At 41.6% G+C, this 27,343-nt stretch overlaps 5 protein-coding genes across 5 annotated transcripts; 2 read left to right on the forward strand and 3 right to left on the reverse strand.

The window, feature by feature from the left end:
- Positions 1–6,294: 6,294 nt before the first annotated feature.
- Positions 6,295–6,825, forward strand: LOC120514998 (histone H3). The gene has a single exon (XM_039735670.1). It carries the CDS (start codon positions 6,357–6,359, stop codon positions 6,765–6,767), a length of 411 nt encoding a protein of 136 aa, XP_039591604.1. The 5' UTR covers positions 6,295–6,356; the 3' UTR covers positions 6,768–6,825.
- A 410-nt stretch (positions 6,826–7,235) lies between these two features.
- LOC120514996 (histone H1-like) lies at positions 7,236–7,900 on the reverse strand. The gene has a single exon (XM_039735669.1). The coding sequence runs from the start codon at positions 7,878–7,880 to the stop codon at positions 7,287–7,289; it is 594 nt and encodes a 197-aa protein (XP_039591603.1). The 5' UTR covers positions 7,881–7,900; the 3' UTR covers positions 7,236–7,286.
- Positions 7,901–16,804: 8,904 nt separating this feature from the next.
- LOC120515105 (histone H2A-like) lies at positions 16,805–18,717 on the reverse strand. Its single transcript, XM_039735834.1, has one exon. It carries the CDS (start codon positions 18,625–18,627, stop codon positions 18,241–18,243), a length of 387 nt encoding a protein of 128 aa, XP_039591768.1. The 5' UTR covers positions 18,628–18,717; the 3' UTR covers positions 16,805–18,240.
- Positions 18,718–19,431: 714 nt separating this feature from the next.
- Positions 19,432–20,037, forward strand: LOC120514680 (histone H2B 5-like). The gene has a single exon (XM_039735180.1). It carries the CDS (start codon positions 19,614–19,616, stop codon positions 19,989–19,991), a length of 378 nt encoding a protein of 125 aa, XP_039591114.1. The 5' UTR covers positions 19,432–19,613; the 3' UTR covers positions 19,992–20,037.
- Positions 20,038–20,787: 750 nt separating this feature from the next.
- On the reverse strand, positions 20,788–21,166 carry LOC120543527 (histone H4). The gene has a single exon (XM_039776628.1). It carries the CDS (start codon positions 21,149–21,151, stop codon positions 20,840–20,842), a length of 312 nt encoding a protein of 103 aa, XP_039632562.1. The 5' UTR covers positions 21,152–21,166; the 3' UTR covers positions 20,788–20,839.
- Between the last annotated feature and the right edge of the window lie 6,177 nt (positions 21,167–27,343).

Below are 27,343 nucleotides of genomic sequence, written 5' to 3' on the forward strand. Positions count from 1 at the left end.
AAAACTGGTTGGTCAGTAACAATATGCTGATCTTGTATGATGACCTCTTCAGTATGTGTTCAGGTAAAGTACCACTTCCAGGTGATGGATTTGGCCCAAAAGTTAGTACAGATCTACAATTGTGGCTTTACAACCACATGCCGAATTTCATCCATCTATCTAGTTGTGCTTTTGAGTTATCGTGTTTTTATATATATATACACACAAACACACGCGCGTGCATACACACACAATTCCAAAAAACTGTATTGTTGGAGTCTGGGAGGTTTATGACGTCAAGATTCAAGAAAATATCGAGATCAAATTTTTTCATGATTACTATAATTTCTCTATGCTTCGTATATGAGAAAGTAAAAACGATTTCTCCTGTGCGAAGTGGCAGGTGAATTGCTGTCAACAAAAGGCACACAACTGAGAAATAAACTGAAACTTTACCATATGGACAGAAAAATCACGAGTGAGTAAACGTTTTGTTGACCAGCACATTCTGATTTCAGCCGTTTTGAATTACATCTTGAGATACAACAAGCACAAAGAAAGCCGTAACTCAAATCGCTTTCTATTTCTCACGCTTTACACACCCGAACTCGGCTCGCTCTGTCACCTCAAATGCTGTGTGAACAGCCGCTCTCCGTCACCAGCTGCCGTTCACTGGATGAATATGTGCAGGCAGCTCGTGGTGGATGACTTTCTGTTTTAGAGTTAAAACTTACAAGGGTTAAAGACTAACGGCAAGAATATTCATTCAAAAACTAAAAATATTTTAGTAAATTGTTATTTTACAGTATTGCAGTTAGTCTTTCCAGCTACTACTAATAGTTTCGTTTAGTTTTAGTTTTTCATTTTGGTTTTGTTAATTTTATTTCAATTTACAAAAATGATTTTTTAATAATAGTTTAAGTTTTGATTTTAGTTTTCGTTAACTATAATAACCTTGGGCCACAACTTGCCTTTTCATGGTAACTTTGATATCTGACTGCTTCTTTTTTTATTTCGGGCACTGTGCGACTTTGTGAACTTGAGCTTTCAAGTTTCTCAGACACTCTATGTCACTCAATTAACTTCCTTTTGTTGATTATATCACTGTTTAAGCCAACAAATAGTACGTTTTTTTTTTGCCTCCACATGGTATTCGCTGAAATTCTTCTATTTTCCCCTGTGCTTTTGCCAGTGTCTTTTCACAGAAGGCTACGCTTAAGGGCTATTTATATTGATTTGCATATTCAAAGAGGCGTAATGCTAGGAGGAGTTGATGCGGGACAGCAAGCGCTTGTACATACGTTACTTTTCACGCTGACCGGTATTTATGTAGCGGAAGAACGTGGAAGTTGGCGTACGCACAGATTTATGCATCTGGATTTTTTTGTGCGTACGAACATTTCCGCTTTTGTCTGTACGCCATATTATAGTGTGAATTCTACGCACGGTGTTATACATGAGGCCCGTGGTCTTTAAAGCCACCATCTTGTTTCCATACCAACAGTTCTGTTTTGGACTCGGTCTTGAGAACAACTCTCAATTATTTTCAACCCTTTTTGCAGCCAAGGCATATTATACGGGTGACAGCCCCAAACCTTCATGTCTTTTTGTTGTTCTTGTGACATTACAGTCAGTAACCCATAATGACAAAATGAGAACATGTTTGTGGAAAGGTTTGCAAATTTATTAATCAAAAACTGAAATCTGTCATTCCTAAAAGTATTAAGAATGTTTGCTGTGGCCCTCCAAATTGTGCTCAGATGCCTCCTGTTTGCTTTAATTCTCCTTGAGGTGTTTCTAGAACTTGATTGGAGTCCATCTGTTGCCAATTGCATGCCATTTAGAAAGGCACATGTGGTGTCCCAGTGTATAGAAGGTCCCACAATTCTCACTGCATGTCAGGACAAAAACCAAGCCATGAAGTCCAAGGAACTCTCTGTAGACCACTGTGATGAAATTATGGTGAGGCAAAAACCTGGACAAGGGGATAAAACCATTTCTAAAGCTTTGAGTATTCTCTGGGGCACAGTGGCCTCTATTATTATGAAACTAGACATTAAGCCCGTTACAATAACGGGCGCTAGAACAGTAGTGCATAAACATTTGTATGAACAGTCTATATTAAATGGCAAGGGACCTTGTATGTGGCTGTAATATGTGTCACTGTATTGTGTGCCTTTAATTTACTATCAGTAATACTGGTTTGTATTTCCGTAAAATGCCTGTAATTTTGCTGGAAAGTAATAGAGTAGAACCGAAGTAATTTCCCCCATAGGATTGTATGTAAATCCAATTAATCTGTTACAGACCGTATGAACTGTATGTGTGTGTATATATATATATATATATATATATATATATATATATATATATATATATATATATATATATATATATATTAAAGATTTTAAGCACAACTATAGTTAATTACACCATAGAATGCACAGCGTAATAGTAAACTAAATGTAAAAACACTGAATAACACTGAGAAAACCTTGAACAACTGAGAAACCTAACACTGCAACAGTTCGCGCTATAGCCTTACGACCCGCTCGCTATAAACACCTTTTTTAATGAGTTTTAAGCACAGGGAAAAAAATGAACATTTGAAAAATCTGTAATTTAATAAACAACCAAGAAAAGTAACATTACAACAATGCATGTGTGTGTGTGTGGTTGCGTGCATGCGTGTCTGTCTGTCTCTGTCGCGGGCCTGTGTGTGTGTGTGTGTGTGTGTGTGTGTGTGTGTGTGTACGTACGTGTCTTTCCCCCAAGCGGGATTGCCTGTGTGTGTGTGAGTGTGTCTCTCTGTCTGTCGGGCGGGCGGGCGTGCCTGTCCGTCTCTTGCGTGGGCCTGCCTGCCTGCGCACGTGTGTGTGTGTGTGTGTGTGTGTGTGTGCGTGCGTGTGTGTCTGTCCATCTCTTGTGTGGGCCTGCCTGCGCACGTGTGTGTGTGTGTGTGTGTGTGTGTGTGCGTGCGTGTGTGTCTCTCTCTCTCTGCACACGCAGGGAATGCATAGGAAGAGACTGAACACTTGCTGTGTGGCCCCGCACATGCGCACTTCACCAGAAGACACACACATTGACACTGGACGCACACAAGGGTTTTATTAAAGAGGATGATGGGGAAAGTTTGGAACCACCAGGACTCTTCCACCAGTTGGCTGCCTGGTCATATTGAGTAACCAGGCAAGAAGAGCCTTGGTCAGGAACGTCAATTATAATAAAAGGTCAATTTAATTATCTCCTGTCTCTAATTGGCTATCTCTCAAATGATGTAGCCTATGTGCTGCTCCAATTTAAGGGATGGAAGATGAAAGACACTTCAGATGATTGTACATTATCTCCATAATAAAAATATTTCTCATTGCTAATCTTTCCATTCACTTTACAACCTTTAATCCAGTTTGTGGTCATTGAGTGCCAGACAGTAGCCTGGCAGCGCTGGTCAGAAGATGTGATCCCTGGACGGGTTGTAAGTTCTTCCAGTTTGGAGTTTTCGATGAACCTAACACACATGACTTTTGAATGGAGAAATAAAATAAAAATATGTAGTACACTCAGAGAAAAAGATGCAACTCCATTCAAGTAATTCCCTCCTGTCTTGGTTTCGAGCACACCCATAAGCCTGTAGCTGTAAGTCAGCAAACACTAACCACTGTGTCCTCCACAACAGGAACAATCAGCTGCTCTATCCCTGGGGTGGCAGAGTGTACCGGGTGATCACCATGTTGGTGCGGGCTTGTTACCACAAACCAAAGACATGCGGTTTAGGTGAAGTGACATTGCTAAATTAGCCCAAATGAATGTGTGTGTTTGTCCTGTGATGGAATGGCACCCTGTCCAGGGGATGTTCCTGCTTATGTCCATTTTCTTTCTAGGTTAGGCTCCTGAAACTCGCTGCCCTGGATAAGTGGGCTTAGAGGATGGATGGATGGATAAATCCACAAACGCTATAATCTGTTTTCTCAAAACAATTCTCACTTGCACGTTGTCAGTCCTTTAAACAGATGCAGGAATACTCTAAACAATTTCAAATACAGGTTAGTTCACTGTTTCAGATTTAGCATGAAATAGGATATTTCAACTTGATTATGTTGTCTACAGTACAGCTATGTTTCTCTACCGCCGACAGGTCACAAGTTGCTGTTGTTTATAATGGAATTAGGTTGTAGTGGATTGAGGAGGATCATCACTTCAATATTCGTGCTCGATCAACCCCCCCTGCTCTGACGGTGGTGCACAATTCACCAAGGCAGAACTTGATGGGTAGCGACACCAACAGGGCTGAGTAACACTGGTGTAAGGTATTCTCCTCTGTTACACACATGAACGAAGCTCCTGTCAGCAAACAGATCGTCAGTATTGCAATGAGCGATTCTAAACGGCAGTGCACATGGCTGCGGCGTGTTTGGCAGATTGAGCAAACCTCCTTCACGTCACACATATCCTCCTTAATAAATATTTAAAAAACAAACGTGATATCTGTCTCTTTGATGAAGGAAATAAATAATAGAAAACTTGCTAACTCTGAAATTAGGAAATGTACACAAAGCATTGCATTTGGGTACAACTCAGTTCTTAAAAATAAGAAAGTCCTTATTTTGCCACAATTAAATATGCAGACAAACACACTTAAAAACACAATGTTATCTGTCAGTTGAATATTATTAAAGGGATTTGTTTCATTTTTCATAAGGATGACTGTTTTATACACCAATTTAGAAATCCTACAGCTGCCCACTTGGAGTTGTTTGTTGAAACTGAGCTGATATTACAAAGTACATTATGAAGAAATCACACAATCGCTGGTCCCTTTCAGGTTTTACCAACAAGGTTTAGAAAATGTGACAGATGGATTAGGGTGGCCAGATGTCCCTTATCTACGGGACATGTCCCATATTTGATCATTTTGTCCCCTGTCCCATACTGACCTTTCAGGGACAATATAATATTGGCCTGGGTGTGTAATATAGAGAAAGATTTTAAGAGTGTCCCATATTTCTAATTTTCTAATCTGGCAACCCTAGGATGGATGGATGGATGGACAGACATCAGAATGTGACTGATGTGTCATTGAAATGCAGTGAAATTAGATATTCAATTAACTTCATCGTCCTACAGCCTGGAGTCACTAAAATGCCAAAATCAAGTTCATGTAGGACATAAGGCTGGTTGAAACTTTCTGTAACTTATGTAGGCAATTTCAATCCCAAATCCATGTTTTATAAAGCCCATTATATGCACACTCCCAAGTGTGACCAGGTTCTGTACCTGAGGCCCCAGGTGTTTTTCCTGACTTGTGCCTGAGGACTGCTGGGATAGGCTCTAGCCTATGGCTACACCCTGCCCTTATTAAGAGGGTTTGAAAAATGGATGGATGTTCTTCCCCTTATTGAAAGTGATGTTGAAAATAGTTTCTAGTACTCGTAATGTGAAAGGATTAAGAAGAAAAAGTTTCAAACACTTTCTTTTTTTTAATACAACATTGATTTAAGCTTCAGATTGTCCTTTTCTTAATAATACATGTTATTCATATAGCGCCTTTCCCATGCTCCAGCATTATAGGAGAACACTGTGTACTTTGCGTATTTCTGAATCGTTTCCACATTCCTTTCCAAAGATCTTTCCTAAATTCATATTCAGAAATTATTACTAATCTAACAACTGTACTCAATTGTGTTCACTTTCTCTCTCGACTGCGCTATTTGAATGCGTTATATTAAGTTGACCAGAACTTTTTGGGCCAATCCGGGGACATGGGGTGCTGGGAGCTAGAGGAGCGCAGACTACATACAAAGCGAAAGCTTATCACGTGATTTGTCGATAAAGTTGCAGGATGCGGTAAAAGCATAACCTCCGTCAAAACACCGCGCATGCGCGCCGAGTTCAAATTAATCTGGTGATGAGTTACTGTACATTCAAAAAGTGAACCAGCTGAAACCGGGGACAAAACGGGGGGACATGTTTCTGAGTGGGGACAGTTGTTTGAAAACGGGGACGGATGGTCATCTTAGTTATATCCGTAGCAAAATGTATAGGAATACATTGCAATTAAGGTTGGCTGGCAAGAAAACATCACAGTGATAAAGGCGAGTAAAAGGCATTCAATACGCTGGCTTTCTATGGAGAGCTGACAGCTGAAGCCGTTAAAAGATGAAGAGACGGAAACAAAAGCACCGTTCAAAATGTGCGCCGAGCTTTTAAAATGGACTGTCGAAAGGAGACTTCTGGGCAGAGCCTAAAAGAGAACCCGCCCCGCATACGTTTCACCCAATCAGAAGGCGAGAGGATCTTAATATAAAGCGCTTCGTGCAAGTGTTTCTGTATTCATTTTCTGTTTCTACTGAGTGCGTAATTTTGTTCAAGTTGTCGAAATGGCAAGAACGAAGCAGACAGCCCGTAAATCTACCGGAGGTAAAGCTCCCCGAAAACAGCTCGCCACTAAAGCAGCTCGCAAGAGCGCTCCTGCTACCGGTGGCGTGAAGAAGCCTCACCGTTACAGGCCTGGCACGGTTGCGCTGAGAGAGATTCGTCGCTACCAGAAGTCCACTGAGTTGCTTATCCGCAAGCTGCCTTTCCAGAGATTGGTAAGAGAAATCGCTCAGGATTTCAAGACTGATCTCCGTTTCCAGAGCTCCGCCGTCATGGCTCTACAGGAGGCCAGTGAGGCTTACTTGGTCGGTCTGTTCGAAGACACCAACTTGTGTGCCATCCACGCCAAGAGGGTGACCATAATGCCGAAGGACATCCAGCTGGCTCGCCGCATTCGCGGAGAACGCGCTTAAATATGAACATCTATTTACAGAAGTCCACAAACAACAAAGGCTCTTTTAAGAGCCACCACAAGCTCTTTACTAAGAGACAAAGTCCTCTTAATGTGCCCTACGGTAAACCTGCCATTCTTGCATTGCACAAGCAAGTTGCATGTATAACTACCAAGTAATAGAGAGGCCCTGCTTTTAGTGCACACGCAAGATGGGAGTATTTCTACATACAAGTGATAAAGCCTGCTTTAGTGTTAAAGGAACCCCACCATCCACACTCCTTGCCTTATGCGCATTCTCGGCGTTTTACGTAAACTGTATGCAACTATTTGAAACGCTGAAACCTGCCGTCTCGACGCTAGTGCAAGTGAAGAATAATCAAACCCTAAAAAAGCTACAGACATTTCACAAGAACGGCAAAAACGCCATCAGAACTTTAAAATGGATCAAAAACGCATTAAAAATAGATCTGCTCTTCTCGAAAGTGTGGGGGCTCTTAAAAGAGCCGTTTGTGTACAACTATCGGGCCATGCAAACGGATCACTTCTTTTTGGGTGCTGCCTTCTTTGCAGTCTTCGCTTTGGCCACCTTAGGCTTTGCCGCTTTTGCCTTCTTCGGGCTCTTAACAGCCTTTTTGGGCTTTGCTGCCGGTTTCGCTTTTTTAGGGCTCTTGGTGACTTTCTTTGCTGCTGCAGGCTTCTTAGTTTTCTTGGCTGCCGCGGGTTTCTTCGCTGCCGGTTTCTTCACTTTCTTGGCGGCGGCGGGCTTTTTCGCCGCTGGCTTCTTTTTCGGTGTCGCCTTTTTCTTGGTGGACTTCACCTTGGGTTCCGACTGTTTCTTATTGATTTTAAAGGATCCGGAAGCCCCGGTGCCGCTTGTCTGCACGAGAGAGCCTTTACTCACAAGGCTTTTAACGGACAGTTTCACGCGAGCGTTATTTTTCTCCACATCGTAGCCACCGGCGACAAGAGCCTTCTTGAGTCCAGCCAACGAGAGACCGTGACGCTCTTTTGAAGCCGACACAGCCTTGACGATCAAATCAGAGACGCCAGGGCCGGTCTTTTTAGGCTTCGAGCTCGCTTTCTTCTTGGGCGCTTTAGCCGGAGCGGGTGCTGCTGGTGCGGTTTCTGCCATTTCGAACAAACACACTAGGATTTCTCTGTAAAAGTCTCCAGTGAGACGCGTCTCAGCCGCTCATATTAGACTGGTGAGAACCGTGCAGACTCAAGCAGCGCGCTACACGTAACAAGAGACCTGACGAGTGTGCTTTCTGTTTTCACAAAATCCTCCTAATTTAGGAGGAAAAAATCGGATAGATCAACCCCGAGACCACGAGATGTCGAGGGAAACATGTTGTTACCAGATCTGGTGCTATCATTTAAAAAGAAGGTACCGCTAAACGGTCAGAAGGAGAAAAGGCACCGCGTAAAGGACGAGCTGTCACTCTTTACAAGACAAACAATGATTTCCTTTCGAATACTCGGTGACTGCACGTTCTTTCAAACTGGAAGCGCACTGGATTGAAAATAGAGAGATCTAATGTTGATGTCGAGAAGTGTTTATGTAATTTATCCATTAATCCACTTAAAATCCGAGGTCTTTAGAAGATCAAATTAACACACCAACAGTTTACCTAATTTTTGTCAGGCTTATTTCAGACACTTGTAAAGAAAATAACTTCCTTTTAAAATTCCTGGGCATAAAACTGTATTACACTTCTGATAATAAAATAGCGTATAGAAAATTTTATCTTTAGACTGATCCCGTCAGCTACAGATAACCATAATTTAGCTTTGATTACTGAAAATGACAATTGCATTTTTAAAATGAAAGACATCTCCAAATTTTAGATGACTAAATTCATTTCAGGCCCTGCTTCCATGTTCAGCTTTTCCATTAAATAGATAGATAGGTCCATCTATCTATCTATCTATCTATCTATCTATCTATCTATCTATCTATCTATCTATCTATCTATCTATCTATCTATCTATCTATCTATCTATCTATCTATCTGTCTTAACTTAAAATAAGAAAGTGTAAAGATGGGATTGAAGACAGTCACATAATCCAATTACCTTGGAGATCAATTATAATCTAAACTTCAGTTTCCTGACCACCTTTAGTGCAATTTGACGGTTATGGAGAAACTAAAGACAGAGGCTGTGTCCTGGAGCTTCAAGCATAAGGTGATAATAGAAACTTTGCCAGAAGATACTCAGTTGTAAGCCACACTCAGATTGACATGCTGGGCCCACCTGAAAACTAGGACCAAAAAATTAATAAGACATGAAGGACTTGTGTCACCTCTGTACTGACTGTGTTTGGAGCAACATTTGAACCATGTACCGTAGAAGTATATATCACTGTACTGCTCCACACTCTTGCAGTTCGGCATGGGATTATTGCATGAATTGGAATAAAGTAGCAGGTGTTGTTTTGCAATACTGAATATTGTATTGCTCCTCTGAAATACAGTTAAAGGGAAAAAAGAAAACAATGTGAAAGTATAATTTGTTTCAATTGTACACATGGGAAATTTTGACTGTGTGTAAGACAATGATCTACATCTCCAAACCTGTATTTCTCTACAGAAGGTCCTGGAAAATGGATTATCTGTCTGACAGAATACAGTTAGTGACAACGAGGATCAGTGTCACTGATGCGGATGAGAGCATCAGTGGGGTCGCAGGAGGAACAGTCCTGTGTCCTTATCTCTTCCCCGTGGACACCTTGGACTACACATGTAATGCCAGTTTATATTTCTTCAGACAAAGAGAATTTTATTTTTTAACTTAACATCAACAAAACCAAGGAACAGTTTATTGACGTTGGTTGCATCAAAAAGGCTGAACGACCAGAGCACTATTTAGGAAGTGTATGAGGGGGTGCTACAAAGCTACAAACACTTGTGTATTCACATTAATGGCATGGTGGACTGGTCTCATAATACAGAGGAACCGTATATGCAAGGACAGAGCAGACATTTTTCCTTTTTAGGCTGTTTTTCTGGAAGTTCTAACCCTAGTTGTTCTTGTTCCCCGACCAGAGTTTTCATTTTCTTTCTGTTTCTTCATGGGTGCTCCGGTTTCCTCTTACAATGCAAAGGCGTGCTGTTTCAGTTAATTTTAGAGGTTTAATTGGTCTTCTGACTGGGAGAATGTCTGTGTTTGCCCTGCAATGGACTGGAACCCAGTCCAAGACTTGTTCGTGCCTTGTCACCCAAGGCTGCTGGGATAAGCACAAGCTGCCCTGCTTCCCTGATTTGAGTAAGAAGCTTAGGAAAATTGATGGATGGACAGTTGGAAAGATAACTGTGATCATCACAAGTATATTGTAGACAAAGAGATCAAATGTGCCAAAAGAAAGTCCTCTGATCATCTGCAAGAACAATTGTCAGCAAATGCAATGCATCATTCTGGAGAAGCCTTAAACAGGTCACTAACTACAAGAAACTTACATCAAACTGTTCTGCTGTTCCCAGTCTGGCTAATCAGTTAAATCAGTTATGCAGTCTTGCATTGTCATGCCACCTTGGTCAGCATCATGGATACTGTAGTGCTAATCATCTAATTATATACAATATATATATATATATATATATATATACATCTCATCACATGGATGTACGTGTCCTCATTTGCCCTGCTCATCTTGGTTACGTTATCAAAGGTGGCGGGTTGAAGAGGCTTCCAAAAGATAAGTGGAATCGTAAAGCCAACCCGCAGCATGACATTCCCATATACCAAAAATGTCAGATATTGTAGCTAATCAACATATTTTCAGTAGATCTGTTTTAGGGCTAGAAAGTCCCAGTCTATATGGCCCTGCTCCTTTTGTCCAAAGGCCGAAGAGAAAACACAGCTAATGACTAGGAAGACTGCAATCCATGACTGAGGACAGCAGGAGTCTTTGTCTTTGGCAAAGTATGTTTTCTACAAAATGGAAATTACATTAAAATCACTTCCACACCAAAACATGAAAAAACATCCACTTCTAGGAACTCAGCCAGCCATTTATCCCACAATGGTTACCTTTCACTGCAAACAACTGAATGAAAGACTTACCTTTCATTTAGATCTGTTTTAAAGACAAGTGTTCCAAACAAGTGGAACAACGCAATAGTAAAGGACAACTGTATCCTTAATGTGTTAAGGACTTAAAGTGTTCACTCTGGAGTGTCGATCCGGAGAATTCCACACAGCAGCCCAGAATGAAATTGACTTATTTATTTGAAGATAAACACCTGTATTTGAATCTATATATATATATATATATATATATATATATATATATATATATATATATATATATATATATATATATATATATATATACTGCTCAAAAGAATTAAAGGAACACTTTTTAATCAGAGTATAGCATAAAGTCAATGAAACTTATGGGATATTAATCTGGCCAGTTAAGTAGCAGAGGGGGTTGTTAATCAGTTTCAGCTGCTGTGGTGTTAATGAAATTAACAACAGATGCACTAGAGGGGCAACAATGAGATGACCCCCAAAACAGGAATAGTGTAACAGGTGGAGACCACTTTTTTTTTTCCCTCCTCATCTTTTCTGACTGTTTCTTCACTAGTTTTGCATTTGGCTACAGTCAGTGTCACTACTGGTAGCACGAGGTGATACCTGGACCCTACAGAGTTTGCACAGGTAGTCCAACTTCTCCAGGATGGCACATCAATACGTGTCATTGCCAGTAGGTTTGCTGTTTCTCCCTGCACAGTCTCAAGGGCATGGAGGAGATTCTAGGAGACGAGCAGTTACTCTAGGAGAGCTGGAGAGGGCCATAGAAGGTCCATAACCCATTAGCAGGACCAGTATCTGCTCCTTTGGGCAAGGAGGAACAGGATGAGCACTGCAAGAGCCCTACAAAATGACCTCCAGCAGGCCACTGGTGTGAATGTCTCTGACCAAACAACCAGAAAGACTTCATGAGGGTGACCCAAGGGCCCCATGTCCTCTAATGGGCCCTGAGCTCACTGCCCAGCAGCATGCAGCTCGATTGGCATTCGCCATAGAATACCAGAATTGGCAGATGCACCACTGGTGCCCTGTGCTTTTTACAGGTGAGAGCAGGTTCACCCTGAGCATGTGACAGAAGTGAAAGGGTCTGGAGAAGCCATGGAGAACATTATGCTGCCTGTAACATCATTCCGCATGAGCAGTTTGGTGGTGGGTTAATGATTGTCTGGGGAGGCATATCCATGGAGGGTCACACAGACCGCTACAGGCTTGACAAAGGCACCTTGGCTGCCATTAGGTATCAGGATAAAATCCTTGGACCCATTGTCAGACCCTATGCTGGTACAGTGGCTCCTGGTGCACAACAATTCCTGGCCTCATGTGGTGAGAGTATGCAGGCAGTTCCTGGAGGATGAAGGAATTGATACCATTGACTGGCCACCACACTTTCCTGACCTAAATCCAATAGAACACCTCTGGGACATTATGTTTTGGTCCATCCAATGCCACCAGGTTGCACCTCAGACTGTCCAGGAGCTCAGTGATGCCCTGGTCCAGATCTGGGAGGAGATCCCCCACAACACCATCTGTCATCTCATTAGAAGAACACAGGGGCCATACAAAGTGCTGCGTACAATTTGGAGTTGCTGCAATTCAATTTTGGCAAAATGGACCAGCCTGCCACATCATTTTTTCACTCTGATTTTTGGGGCGTCTTTGAATTCAGGGCTCTGTAGGTTGATCATTTTCATTTCCATCAAACGATGTGGCATCCTTTCGTTCCTAACACATTACCCAGTCTATATCAGTATAGATATCCAGGAGGATTTCTTTTTCCCATTGAGATCTGATGTGTTTTCAAAGTGTTCCCTTAATTTTTTTGAGCAGTTTATATATAAACAACTGCACAGGGCACCAGTGGTGCATCTGCCAACTCTGGTATTCTATGGCGAATGCCAATCGAGCTGCATGCTGCTGGGCAGTGAGCTCAGGGCCCATTAGAGGACATGGGGCCCTTGGGTCACCCTCATGAAGTCTTTCTGGTTGTTTGGTCAGAGACATTCACACCAGTGGCCTGATGGAGGTCATTTTGTACGGCTCTGGCAGTGCTCATCCTGTTCCTCCTTGCCCAAAGGAACAGATACTGGTCCTGCTGATGGGTTATGGACCTTCTATGGCCCTCTCCAGCTCTCCTAGAGTAACTGCTTGTCTCCTAGAATCTCCTCCATGCCCTTGAGACTGTGCAGGGAGACACAGCAAACCTTCTGGCAATGACACGTATTGATGTGCCATCCTGGAGAAGTTGGACTACCTGTGCAAACTCTGTAGGGTCCAGGTATCGCCTCATGCTACCAGTAGTGACACTGACTGTAGCCAAATGCAAAACTAGTGAAGAAACAGTCAGAAAAGATGAGGAGGGAAAAATGTCAGTGGCCTCCACCTGTGAAACCATTCCTGTTTTGAGGGTCATCTCATTGTTGCCCCTCTAGTACATCTGTTGTTAATTTCATTAACACCACAGCAGCTGAAACTGATTAACAACCCCCTCTGCTACTTAACTGACCAGATTAATATCCCATAAGTTTCATTGACTTTATGCTATACTCTGATTAAAAAGTGTTCCTTTAATTCTTTTGAGCAGTATATATATATATATGTGTGTGTGTGTGTGTGTGTGTGGTCTACAATAAAAAGAATATTTAAAACTTATTGGTAAATTACCCAAAAGTCCACTAGATGTCAGTATTACTCACATTAGACACTAGCTTATCAGCAGTATGAAAATCAAATCAATAAAGTATCAGTAAACAGTATTAACAAACTTATAGTAAAGTACATTGATTTAATACCATAAACTATTATTAAATAATATTCCTGCTTGTAAAAAACACTAAGGCACATTCCCAACATATAAACGCTAAACAGTACACTTTAAACAACTTTGCTTCATAACGTATAAAAAACATACAAGTTAAACGCAAATGAACCCACCTCTGGTCATTAACGCACACTTCTTATTAATTCAGGAGTTTACAAACTCTTTGTTATTACAAACAAATATTTTTCTACAGTGGCATAAGTAGAGGGGACAATGGGGAACATCTGTCTCCGGGCACAGCATCCAGGGGGCGCCAAACTGATGTTACGAAATTTTAAAATGAAATTTTCTCCATTTTTAAATGCCCAATAAAGTAAATAAAAAACATTGGCATACTCAGCCCATCACTCCATCTGTATGAGAATATCTTTTTCCGTTGTTTTTTGTCTCTTTCTGATTTCGAAGCAAGTATTAGTTCTATATACCCAACAGACAATAATTTATCCCCTCCACAACTCTAACATGCTCGACTCCCACCCAGAAACCTTTTTGATGTTATTAAACAGGTCGCGCGACTGACATGAGGCATTAGTGTATTGTTGTCTGTCCAAGTTGCTGCAAACGCCATTTCTGTGTGCCAAGTGATTTGTGTTTATGTGTTTGATAGAAAATTGATTGGGCTGTGGTGAAGAATTCTAGCAGACGGCTGCAAAAGTCTAGATGTTTCCCCATCCTATTTTCGTACAACTAAATTGTAAGTAATACAGTTTTTATAAATATATAATTATTTTGCTTTTCACTTTGCTATATACTTTCTTTAAAATCATTTTTAAATGCAGAAAATTAATTTTTTCTTAAAAGAACTAATGACGGATTTCGATTTTAAGAACACGAGGCGGCGTGATCATTTTCGGAGCCTTATATGAATTTTTTTTTTCTTAAAATACTATTATTTTAAATACATTTTTTAAAATTTTCATTCCCTTCCCCATTGCATTGTGGCAAACAGGAGTGGGCGTGAAATCTTCAGTTGTCCCCATGTGCTGAAAACCCCAGCTACGCCACTGTCTCTATGCAGAAATGACTTCTGTAGTACACGTGCATCTCTGTAGCTTTTTGAACATTAGATAGATAGATAGATAGATAGATAGATAGATAGATAGATAGATAGATAGATAGATAGATAGATAGATAGATACTTTATTAATCCCAAGGGGAAATTCACATAATCCAGCAGCAGTATACTGATACAAAAACAATATTAAATTAAAGAGTAATAAAAATGCATGTAAAAACAGACTAATAATAATAATAATAATAATAATAATAATAATAATAATAATAATAATGTTAGTATTTCCTCCCCGGGTGGAATTGAAGAGTCGCATAGTGTGGGGGAGGAACGATCTCCTCAGTCTGTCGCTGAAGCTACTCCTCTGCCTGGAGATGACATTGTTCAGTGGATGCAGTGGATTCTTCGTGATTGGCAGGAGTTTGCTTGATGCCCGTCACTCTGCCACAACTGTTAAACTGTCCAGCTTTATTCCTACAATAGAGCCTGCCTTCCTAACAAGTTTGTCCAGGTGTGAGATGTCCTTCTTCTTTATGCTGCCTCCCCAGCACACCACCGCGTAGAAGAGGCCACTCGCCTCAACCATCTGGTAGAACATCTGGAGCATCTTATTGCAGATGTTGAAGGACACCAACCTTATAAGAAAGAATAATCAGCTCTGTCCTCTCCTCCACAGAGCATCAGTATTGGCAGTCCAGTCCAATTTGTCATCCAGCTGCACTCCCAGGTATTTATAGGTCTGTACCCTCTGCACAGTCACCTCTGATGATCACGGGGTCCAGGAGGGGCTGAGCCTCCTAAAATCCACCACCAGTTCCATGGTCGTGCTGGTGTTCAGGTGTAAGTGGTTTGAATTACACCATTTAACAAAGTCTTTGATTAGCTTACTGTACTTCTCCTCCTGCCCACTCCTGATGCTGCCCACGATAGCAGTGTCAGTGGAAGTCTGATGTATGTTGGCTGAACAGGACCGGAGAAAGTCCAGTCCTCTGCGGCGCTCCTGTGTTGCTGACCACAATGTCAGACCTGCAGTTCCCAAGACGCACAAACTGAGGTCTGTCTGTAAGATAGTCCACGATCCATGTCACCAGGTGTGAGTCTACTCCCATCTCAGTCAGGGATGTCAGTCAGTCATTAGGGATGGGAAGATCGATACTCAAACTGTACTCATTTGGTATCGAGTACCATTCAACAATATTAATTACTACTTTTTTCTATAAGATACAGTAGTAAGGTTCATGCAAAAGGCGTACAATGCATTAACACACCTTCCGCTCACACGTACTGAAATGAGCAGACGCGCTGTGACGCAAGAGCGCCATAAACACACGCCCCTTGCACATGCGCAAGACTCTACACCAATGGCTGACTGAGAAGTTAGTTGCATGCTGCTACTTTGTGAAGATGGAAAAGAATGCAGCCGCCCGATGAAATATTTGTGAGAAGAATCAGGAATCAGCAGTATAGTGGCAAAACAATCAACCCATTTATTCAGTTAAAAAGCACACATGCTATTCAGCAGAAAGACGTTTGTAAATCATTAAAGCGATGCAAATTTGAAGTCTGGCGATTTGGCTGCAATCAGTGCCAGATAAGGGAGGTTGCAGGAGACTTTTCAAAGATGCACGACACGTTATTCAGGTAACTCTGCCGCTAGCAGGATTATGTAGAAGTGGATTTACTGAAGGCTTTTCAGTTGAATAAAATATTTTACCGTTTATCACTTATTAATACTTTTGAAACGTAAATTCCGGTGTTAGCGGGGGGTGGGGGACAAAATAGTGAAGCATAACTCCCATAGCATTTTGTCAGTTTCTGTCCGTTTTGTTTTTCTAATTATAACGAAGGGTACAGTGCAACGAACATACATAAATAAGAATGTTAAATAGTCTTAACACTATGCAAAATACACACTAACTATGCCTAATTTGAAGATGAAAACTTTCACTAAAAGTGGTTTTACTTTCCTAAAAATAAGTGTCTGACTAAATGCTAATAAAACATAATTTTCTAAGTTTAGTGGTTTTAAAAGTACTTTAATTGCATTAATTAACAGCATCAGGTGTAATACAATATATTTTTTCTGATTAATTCTGTATTGTTAAAATTGTTTTGAGCTTCTGTTTCCTCCCACAGTTCAAAGACAGGCAGGTTAGGTGGATTGATGATATTAAATTGGCACCTTGTGTGTGTGTGTGTGTGTGTGTGTTTGTGTGTGTTCACTCTGTGATGGCCTCTCGCCCTGTCCAGGGATTGTTCCTGCCATGCAACTGCAGAGGCAAAATAGGATTAAGTGTAAAAATGTCAGCATTCTTTTATCTAAATAAAAATTTGAAACTTAACTAAATGTTAAGCTAATATGGCAAAATCTTTTAGATTTTAGATAGATAGATAGATAGATAGATAGAGAATAGAAAGTGCAAATGTGGGAATATTTTTTTTTGTGTTACTGTTCTAAGGGGATCAGTTTAAGTACATTAGTGAATAACAATCTTTATCAAAACAAATATTAATATTATCTTAATTGTTGTATTTTCCTTCTTTGCTACCCTGTCCTTCCTGCATGGAGTTTGCATGTTGTCCCTATGGCTGTGTAAGTTTCCTCCCACAGTCCAAAGATGCGTAGGTTAGGTGAACTAGCAATGCTAACTTGGCCATAGTGTGTGCTTGCCTTGTAATGGATGGGCGTCCTGTCCAGAGTTTACTCCTGACTTGTACCCTTATGGCCTCTGGGACAGGCTCTGGCACCCTCCCATAATCCTGGTCTGGAGTAAGCAGGTTTGAAAATGACATGCCATGTTCATTCTATTAATATAATTTTTGTAATATATTTGTTATGGTGACCTTAATACTGTGTTGTGATATTAGTTCATTTAAATACAAACTGGCCCATTAATGTTAGCCATTCTAAACAATATGATCATTTGAAAACAAATTCCTATGCTTTTTTAGAAATATCAGTATTGGTATTGAAAATCTGACACATAAATTAATAAATGTGAGCCGTGTCTCTTTAGAAAAAGCAACGGTGTGCAGTAGAATCAGAGCCGACATAATCATCATTTATTAACTATTAATGCTGCTTTTTCTGCACATGCATCATGGCTCCAGAAAACATTTGTCCCGAAAAGCTGTAAATAGGTATAGTGCAGTAGAAAAATCTAACAGATTACTCCCATAACTGGCATCTCCGGAAATTTACAAGCATTTGTCCAAGCCACACTACTGTAATACTGTTTTACACAGCAATTAACAAGAGAGACAGAGTAACGGGCGCCCACGTCCATAATAAACTACCAGTGAGAACAGTCTATAAAAAGTTGCTGTTACATTAAGTAATCTTAACGGAGAGGGCTCCAGCATGAACAGATGGATGATGTGGATTTATTCTCGAAACATAAATTGGAGTTACAGTACAAGGCAAGTACCTACTTGCTAAAGAAACCCTTTAGATAAATATAAAATAAAATACCAGTGATTACAATATACAGCCCATTATAAAAAAAAAAAAATAATAATAAGTGCTGGACGACCAAGAAACAATCTGAATGGAAAAGGCTCCAGTCTGAACGGATAGGTGGCTCTGAAAAGAGCCGTTGGTGTTAATGAACGAGTCGCCCTCATCTACTTGCTCTTAACTGGTTTCTCGGTCTTCTTGGGCAGAAGCACGGCCTGAATGTTGGGCAGCACACCACCCTGAGCGATGGTCACGCCACCTAACAACTTATTGAGCTCCTCATCGTTACGCACGGCCAGCTGAAGATGGCGAGGAATGATTCTGGTTTTCTTGTTATCGCGGGCAGCATTCCCGGCCAACTCAAGAATTTCAGCGGTCAGATACTCGAGCACAGCAGCCAAGTAAACGGGAGCACCAGCGCCCACCCGCTCAGCATAGTTGCCTTTCCGCAGGAGCCTGTGAACACGGCCGACAGGGAACTGCAAACCAGCTCGAGAGGATCGAGTCTTAGCCTTAGCACGTGCCTTACCGCCAGTCTTTCCTCTTCCAGACATCTTGAAATGCACACAGTAATTACTTACAACAGAATGGTCACAGTAGCCAACGCTGCGCTTTTATTAAGGCTTCCTTTGGGCGCGACGAGCTGAACAAACGGACTGCTGATTTGCATTTGCTCTTACGTCATTTGGTTGCGCCTCCAGTGCAAAAATAACATCTCAGTTCAAAGAGTACATCGTGCCCTTTTTATTGTTTTGATCATACATGTGTTCTACATATGTACATACAAATTTTCTTTAACACCTTATGTCTCTCATAATGTGGATTTTATTAAACTGATAAATTTTAAATGTATAAATGACAAAATATGTATTGTTCAAGGCGGTATACAGTGAAACATAACACACGAAGGGCTGTATGCACATTGCCTTATTCTGCACTTACGAAGTCCCCACGTGAACGATTTTCGCGATTTCTCAGGGCGCAAATATAAATAGATGAGTAGAGCTACACAACTATTGTTGAAACGGTAAAAGAGGGCACATATTACTTTAGTATGTAAAAAAGTTGTTTCCTAAATTGTTAAACACAAAATCGTTGTTTCAATTGCCAGGAACCCCATTCGCGTACGGATTACCGAGCTATTGACCCTTTTCCCTTCATCTCTACTAATTGTATGCCTCGCGATTACGTTAAAGTTACTTTGTTTCGTATCTTCTGATGGGTTTACAACATATATTGTTACCTGCCACGATTGCTGTAAATCTGGGATACTGAAAAGTTATAGAAAAGAAAAAAATAGAAAGAACAAACTTAACATGTAGCCTACTTTTTAAAACACAGAGCCCAATAAAAAAGTGCGCGCAAATTTTGACTCATTCATAACTTAACGGTCGTGTCTGAAATGAAGGAAACAGCGGCTCGTATGTCGTTGGTGGCCACGCCTTAACTCTGCGGCGCTTGCTATTTGCATGGCCGCCTTTAAAATGAGGAACCCGGGGAGTTTCGCTGTTTAGTTTCTCATCGCTACGCTTTAACAATAATGCCTGAGCCGAAAGCCGCTCCTGCTCCTAAGAAGGGCTCTAAGAAAGCAGTTTCCAAGAGCCAGGCGAAGGGAGGAAAGAAACGCAGAAAGTCCAGGAAGGAAAGTTATTCCATCTATGTGTACAAGGTACTGAAGCAAGTTCATCCCGATACGGGCATTTCTTCTAAGGCAATGGGAATTATGAATTCGTTTGTGAACGACATCTTCGAGCGCATTGCCGGAGAGGCTTCTCGGTTGGCTCATTATAACAAGCGCTCAACTATTTCTTCCCGGGAGATCCAAACTGCTGTGAGGCTCCTGTTACCTGGAGAGTTGGCCAAGCACGCGGTGTCCGAGGGCACCAAAGCAGTTACTAAGTATACCAGCTCCAAGTAAACTGCCTGATTTCTGCTTAAAACCAACGGCTCTTTTCAGAGCCACCCACCTTTTTCTCAAAAGAGCTCCATTAGCCTGTACAGAATTGTGAGGTTGATGCATTGTATATTTCCCCTACGCTTCAGCATGCTTTTCCTGTGCCCGCTGGTTTGCATTTTCTAGTGACTCGGAACCACCGTCCCTTTTATTGCAACATTATGTAAGTGGACGAATACAAATGTTAGTAAAACCGATAGGTGCCAAAACGCCGCAGCCTGTTTCCGACTCAGACTGCATAGGTTAAGCTTATGGGGCTGTCACGTGATGAACGAACGACTCGAAACAAGTGAATCCAATACAGAAACTAGGAAATTGCGCAAATGAACGAATCACTCCCACGAGACGACTCGTTCTTCGAGTCACATTAAAGATTCGTTCAAGAACGACCCATCACTCTCGCAGAGTAGGAATGGTTAAAAGGCAGGATAAATCGACACAAGGACTGGGTAAAAAAAAATCGATTGCTCAAGTACAAAAAATTCGGAAAAAAGTTGCTAAAATTAAACTTAATTGCTAGGGAAAACTCCACCCCCCGATAATGAATTGCCACTTGGGATTAATAAAGTATCTAAGACGTCTAAAACGGCCGGGCTACTACAAACCAACTGAAAAGCTCGCAAAGTATCAACTTCCTTCGATAACAGGACACCTTTGCCAAGTAGTGTCACAACATTCTTACTACTGTGGAAAGGACCTTACCTGCTACTTCACAATACTCGATAACAGCAGAAGGAAAGCTCTCCAAATAGAAAAAGTGGGCGGCTCTGAAAAGAGCCTTTAGATTATTTCTTTTACATCTCGATTATTGCTTAACCTCCGAAGCCATACAGAGTACGACCCTGCCTCTTCAAAGCGTATACCACATCCATGGCAGTGACAGTTTTTCTCTTGGCATGCTCAGTATAGGTGACAGCATCCCGAATGACATTCTCCAAGAACACTTTCAGCACTCCACGGGTTTCTTCATAGATCAACCCAGAAATTCGCTTCACTCCACCTCTACGAGCCAAACGACGGATAGCAGGCTTTGTAATACCTTGAATGTTATCTCGCAGAACTTTACGATGACGCTTTGCACCACCCTTACCAAGTCCTTTTCCACCTTTACCACGACCAGACATGTTTAGCTCGTTTTAGACTTCAGCTAATTAACAGAACAAATTTCCAATCCTCGCCTGATATAAGTAAAAAGACGACCTGCTCGAACACAGCACAGGAAATGTTTGCGCGGGCTTTCGGGAAATCACGCTTTGAATTTTTCTCTTTCGCTGCCGAGCACAAGTCTCACGAACAAAGAAGCTAGCCCGCCATATGGAATCGAATTTGAGTGAGAGTTATAGAAGCTGCTAAATGAGTGATACACTTAAGCCTTTTAGAACCATACTTCTTATTCAGGTTTTACTCCTTGGTGTAAACTGTAACTCGCACCTTTTCATTTATGTGGGAAAACGGTGCATTTGGTTGTTTTTTGTTGAGAAAATAATGATTAAAAAAGCCCGAAAGCATATTCTTATATATCCCCGTCCACTCCGTGTGCCATAAACAAATATTATTTATGCACAAATTAATTCAAAATACAATCAATTCTTGTTTGATTATTCTGAGACTAGATTTCCAAGATTTTTTCTCATGATTACTATACATTTTATATTTACTTTGCTCTCTTTTGCCCAGAAAAAGCTCACCCACAATTATTGAAATTTTTTTTAAATAATTATTCAAGTCAAATATATGTTTTAATTCAACTTTTTTTTTTTATTACATCATTTCTGAGCCGCTCACATTCCACCCATACATAAAATGTCTGATCCTGACCAGGGCTGGTGGCATAAAGTCCTGCCCACACAATCTCTATATGGATTTCACTGAAAAAGAATATATGGGGAGTTGCAGTAACAGTAAACTAAGAAAGGAATGCATAAATTCCACTTTGGCAAATGCACATGCTTTGATCCTGAAATTGTTGCAATGCGCACAATTGTTTTAATTGTTAATTCAGCTCGATTTGTATTAAAATAGCACAGCCGAGTACAGGATCAGAGTGCACTTCAGGAGGGAAAACTAAATAGCTTTGACTATTTGTGCCGGAATACTTGGCATTCCAGTGGCATATCAATTAAAACATTTGGAGAGTAGAATTCTGTTGAAGACTTTAATATGACGCATAGCCGTAAATATTTTATAAACGAGTTTTCTGAAGATTTAATTAAAGCTTTGTCCGAAATTACCTGAGATACTTTAAAAGGCAATATACGTCTTTCACCCAAGCATGGTAAACAACAGAAGAAACATAAAACATGTCAGAAAATAAGTGATAGAAAACAATGCTTAAAAAAGAAGAAAGCTATTTTGAACCAGAAAGGAGGGTTTTTGGGGGCTCTTTTAAATGTAGCCGTTGCCTTCATATCCAGTTTATTAGCTTTTAGAGCATAAACATGGAATACGCTTAGAAATTGTATTTTATACCGCAGCATCAAATGTCTCTTTTACAGCAAAAGAGCTCTAATCCAGATGATCTCTTGAGCGCCACTGAAACTGAATTGGACAAGGAAATGAGAAATATCCTGCAATGTTGTGATTTAGAGGCTGACGAGAAGGTGAAGCTTTACACTTCTGTATTGCAGAGATTTCTAGCGTTAGTTTTAAAGGCAGATGAAGAAGCTTACAGTCTGACACTTAAGTTATCAAAAGAAGAAAATACAGAGGGGGAAGTTAGAACAGTTAACATGACTGAGGACCAGGTTTGGCAAGAGGTTTTGAGAAGTGCACCTGCAAAAGCAAAGAAAAATGTTGAACTTGTTTTGCATAAAATGTCTGTCAATCCCAAAAACACGTTTTGGAATAACCGTGAAGAGCTGCTGCTGTTAGAAGGTAAACCTTTGGTCGGTTCCAACATGAAGATAAAGAGAGTGGGACTGAGGGTAGGAACTTTGAATGATGTCAGTATGACTGGTAAGGGAAAAGAGTTAGCTGATATGATGGAGAGAAGGAAGGCTGATGAATTGAACGTACAATAGACTAAATGGAAGGGGAGTAAAGCCAAGTGGATCGGAGGTGGATTAAAATTTTTCTATCATGGTCTGGATGGGAGGAGAAATGGGGTAGGAGTTATTCTGAAGGAACAGCATGTCAAGAGTGTTTTGGAGGTGAAAGGAGTGTCAGACAAAGTAATGATTATGAGACTGGAAACTGAAGGTGTGATGATGAATGTTGTTAGTGCATATGCACCACAAGTTGGGTGTTCGATGGATGAGAAAGAAGATTTCTGGAGTGAGTTGGATGAAGTGATGGACATTGTACCCAAGGAACAGAAGGTTGTAATTGGAGCTGATTTCAATGGACATGTTGGTGAAGAGAACAGAGGAGATGAGGAGTTGATGGGTAAGTATGGTGTCAAGGAGAGGAATGAAGAAGGTCAGAGGATAGTGGATTTTGCAAAAAGAATGGGCATGGCTGTGGTGAATACATATTTTAAGAAGAGGGAGGAACATAGGGTGATGTACAAGAGTGGAGGAAGATGCACACAGGTACATTACATCCTATGCAGAAGAGTGATGTGGCAAAGGGTAAAGAAAAGATGTATAATGAGGGGCTGGACACTAAGATGGACAAAAGGACCTGTATCGATTGGCTAGACAGAAGGACCAAGCTGGGAAAGAAGTGCAGAAGGTTAGGGTAATAAAGGGTAAAGATGGAAACATAGTCACAAATGAAGAGGGTGTGTTGAGCAGATGGAAATAATACTTTGAGAGGCTGATGAATGAAGAGAATCGGAGAGAGAAGGTTGGATGATGTGGAGATAGTAAATCAGGAAATGCAAAAGGATTAGCAAGGAGGAAGTAAGGATAGCTATGAAGAGGATGAAGAATGGGAAGGCCGTTGGGCCAGATGATATACCTGTGGAAGCATGGAGGTGTTTAGGAGAGATGGCAGTGGAGTTTTTAACCAGATTGTTTAATGGAATCTTGAAATGTGAGAGGATGCCTGAGGAGTGGAGAAGACGTGTACTGGTACCGATTTTTAAGAATAAGAGGTATGTGCAGAGATGTAGTAACTGCAGAGGGATAAAATTGATGAGCCATAGCATGAAATTATGAGAAAGAGTAGTGGAAGCTAGATTAAGAAAGGAGGTGATGATTAGTGAGCAGTATTATGGTTTCATGCCCAGAAAGAACACCACAGATGCAATGATTGCTCTGAGGGTGTTGATGGAGAAGTAGAGAGAAGCCCAGAAGGAGTTGCATTGCGTCTTTGTGGACCTGGAGAAAGCATATGACAGGGTGCCTCGAGAGGAGTTGTGGTATTGTATGAGGAATTTGGGAGTGGCAGAGAATATGTAAGAATTGTACAGGAGATGTACGAGGGATGTGTAACAATAGTGAGAACTGCAGTAGGAGTGACGGATGCGTTCAACGTGAATTTGGGATTACATTAGGAATTGGCTCTGAGCCCTTTCTTATTTGCAGTGGTGATGGACAGGTTAATAGACAAGATTTGACAGGAGCCCCCGTGGACTATGATGTTTGCTGATGACATTGTGATCTGTAGCGACAGTAGGGAGCAGGCCGAGGAGACCCTGGAGAGTTGGAGATTTGCTCTAGAGGGGAGAGGAATGAAGGCCAGTAAGAACAAAACAGAATACATGTGTGTGAATGAGAGGAATGTCAGTGGAATGGTGAGGAGGTAGGGAGTGGAGTTGGCAAAGGTGGATGAGTTTAAATACCTGGGATCAACAGTACAGAGTAATGAAGATTGTGGAAGAGAGGTGAAGAAGAGAGTGCAGGCAGAGTGGAGTGGGAGGAGAAGAGTGTCAGGAGTGATTTGTGACAGACGGGTATCAGCAAGAGTGAAAGGGAAGGTCTACAGGACGGTAGTGAGACCAGCTATGTTATATGGGTTGGAGATGGTGGCACTGACCAGAAAGCAGGAGACAGAGCTAGAGGTGGCAGAGTTAAAGATGTAAAGATTTGCATTGGGTGTGACAGGGATGGACAGTATTAGAAACGAGTACATTATAGGGTCAGCTCAGGTTGGAAGGTTGGGAGACAAAGTCTGAGAGGTGAGATTACATTGGTTTGAACATGTGCAGAGGAGAGATGCTGGGTATATTGGTATATAGGATGTAAAGACAGAGCTGCCAGGAAAGAGGAAAAGAGGAAGGCCTAAGAGAAGGTTTATGGATGTGGTGAGAGAGGACATGCAGGTGCTGGGTGTCACATAGCAAGATACAGAAGACAGGACGGAATGGAAGAAGATGATCCACTGTGGCAACCCCTAACAGGAGCAGCCGAAAGAAGAAGAAGAAGTTTGTTTATTAAATACAATTTTATGTCATTACATAGTGTTGTCATCCTTTAACTGTCTATTTAAATATTCATAGGTCTCTTTGCATGCAAGGCCCGCCAGGGCCAGGAGGACGAGAGGAGGGCTTGTGCCTCCTCCACACCGCGAGGGCGTCCGTCCTGGTTTTGTTGGGAGCCACGGGTCGAGGGCATGGAAGCCCTACCCTGTAGGGGCCCGTGGTTACCGCCAGGCGGCGCTCCGATGCCGGTTTACCCCGTAGGGTCCGCGGCTGGGGCTGGAGCCCGGCGGGGGCTTGGAGGACAAGAGGAGGGCAAGTGCCTCCTCCAGACGGAGTGGGGGCGTCCGTCCTGGTTAGGCAGGGGGCCTCGGGTACAGGGCATGGAAGCCCAGCCCTGCAGGGACCCGTGGCCACCGCCAGGCGGCGCCCAGGGCCTATATCCCGGAGCCCGGCCCTTCCGCCACACCAGGAAGTGCCGGGGGGAAGACTTTATGTGGCGCCCGGAGAGCTGCCAGGAAGGCAACCGACACTTCCGCCACGCTGGGGCGTGGCCAGAGAGCAGATGCCGGAAACACCTGGGGCTCATCCGGGGCATTATAAAGGGCTGCAAGGGTACAGATAAAAGCAATGTCCTGGTGAAGGAAGTCATTGAACAAACAAATTTAGATACCATTGCATCATTATTGTTTACATCATCAGAATACTTTTTACCACAGAGGCGTACAGAAGTCCTTTTCCTCACTGATGCACGAAGAAGAGGCAATGTTGACCGCCTGTGTCTGAGAACCAACTTTCAAGCTGCCTGTTGTTTTTAAATGATTTGCTTACAGTTTTTGTTTAAGAAACGGTAAATGTCATTTGGGAAGTAAGTAAAGTCCAGAGGATTTCCATAGGAATCAAAAAACTCTCCATTTCTGTCTTCAGTGAGGTAAATTCCCAACCAGTGTTCTCCAGGTTGGGTTTGAGGGTGAATATTCCCTACGAACATGGCTGGCACTGTGATATTTTTTTCGAGTAGCTGATCACATGCCAGCACCCCAGGAAATATCTATCAGTGTAGGAATCTTTGGACAGCAGTTCTGTTAATTGTTTTGTATTCATGGTGTTTATTAGTAGTTATGCAGCACATTACATCTCTGGTTGATTTCAATGATGTTGTCAAAGACGGCATATACTATTAGATTGATGGTCTGAGGGAGAGGGACGCAGAAGCGTAATTCAAATCTCTTGTTTCCAGTTTTGACTGAGGAAAAATGATCACAGCATTCTTGATCGGGGGTTAGATCAAAAGCAAAAAGAGTATATCCTTGCGAGAACTCTGAATGAGCGATAGACAGAGCTTGATCCTTCAAATGCTTTCCAGTGGAAAACACCAGGTAATAGTAGTCTCTGGCACTGTTGCCGCTTGTAAAGTCTGGTTGAAAAAATTTGGCAGGAATCTGTTCACCGTCCAAGTACAGAGCCAGGAGCTCTACATCGTATGTTTGAAATTGAATGGATGCCTTCTATAAGAACCTGAAAAAGCCTCATTATCCATCATGCCATTCACCACATACTTTGGTAGTTTCCCCTGAAGCAGGTTTTATTGATTGCATCCATGAATACCCACCGGTATACTGAATACTTTCATATTCACCCTTTCCACAGAATATTTAGCATTTACTTATGTAAGGGTATGAGCGTACCCTAATTTCACAGCCAGTGAAACTTTAATTTTTTTACAAACAGGGAAGCTGCCGTTATGTTTACGTTGTCATGATCAGCATCACCAGACATTAAGCAGAATTCATCTTTTTTTTTTAATCTTCACATCCAGGCCGTTCAATATTCATTTTTCCTGATAAAAAAGATATCGGAATGTATGTGACCCAGAAGTTCAACAGTCCAGCTCCTGGTCGTATAGGCCCTTCTTCTATTAAAACCTGTGTTTTCTCCATTAGGGTCTGTCTCTTCCAATGTATCTTTGTAAAAAAGTCCTGTAGCAAACTGAGAATGAAGAGTCTCCTGTCTG

The sequence above is a fragment of the Polypterus senegalus genome, chromosome 14 (assembly GCF_016835505.1).
Source record: "Polypterus senegalus isolate Bchr_013 chromosome 14, ASM1683550v1, whole genome shotgun sequence".
Classification (NCBI taxonomy): Eukaryota; Metazoa; Chordata; class Cladistia; order Polypteriformes; family Polypteridae; genus Polypterus; species Polypterus senegalus.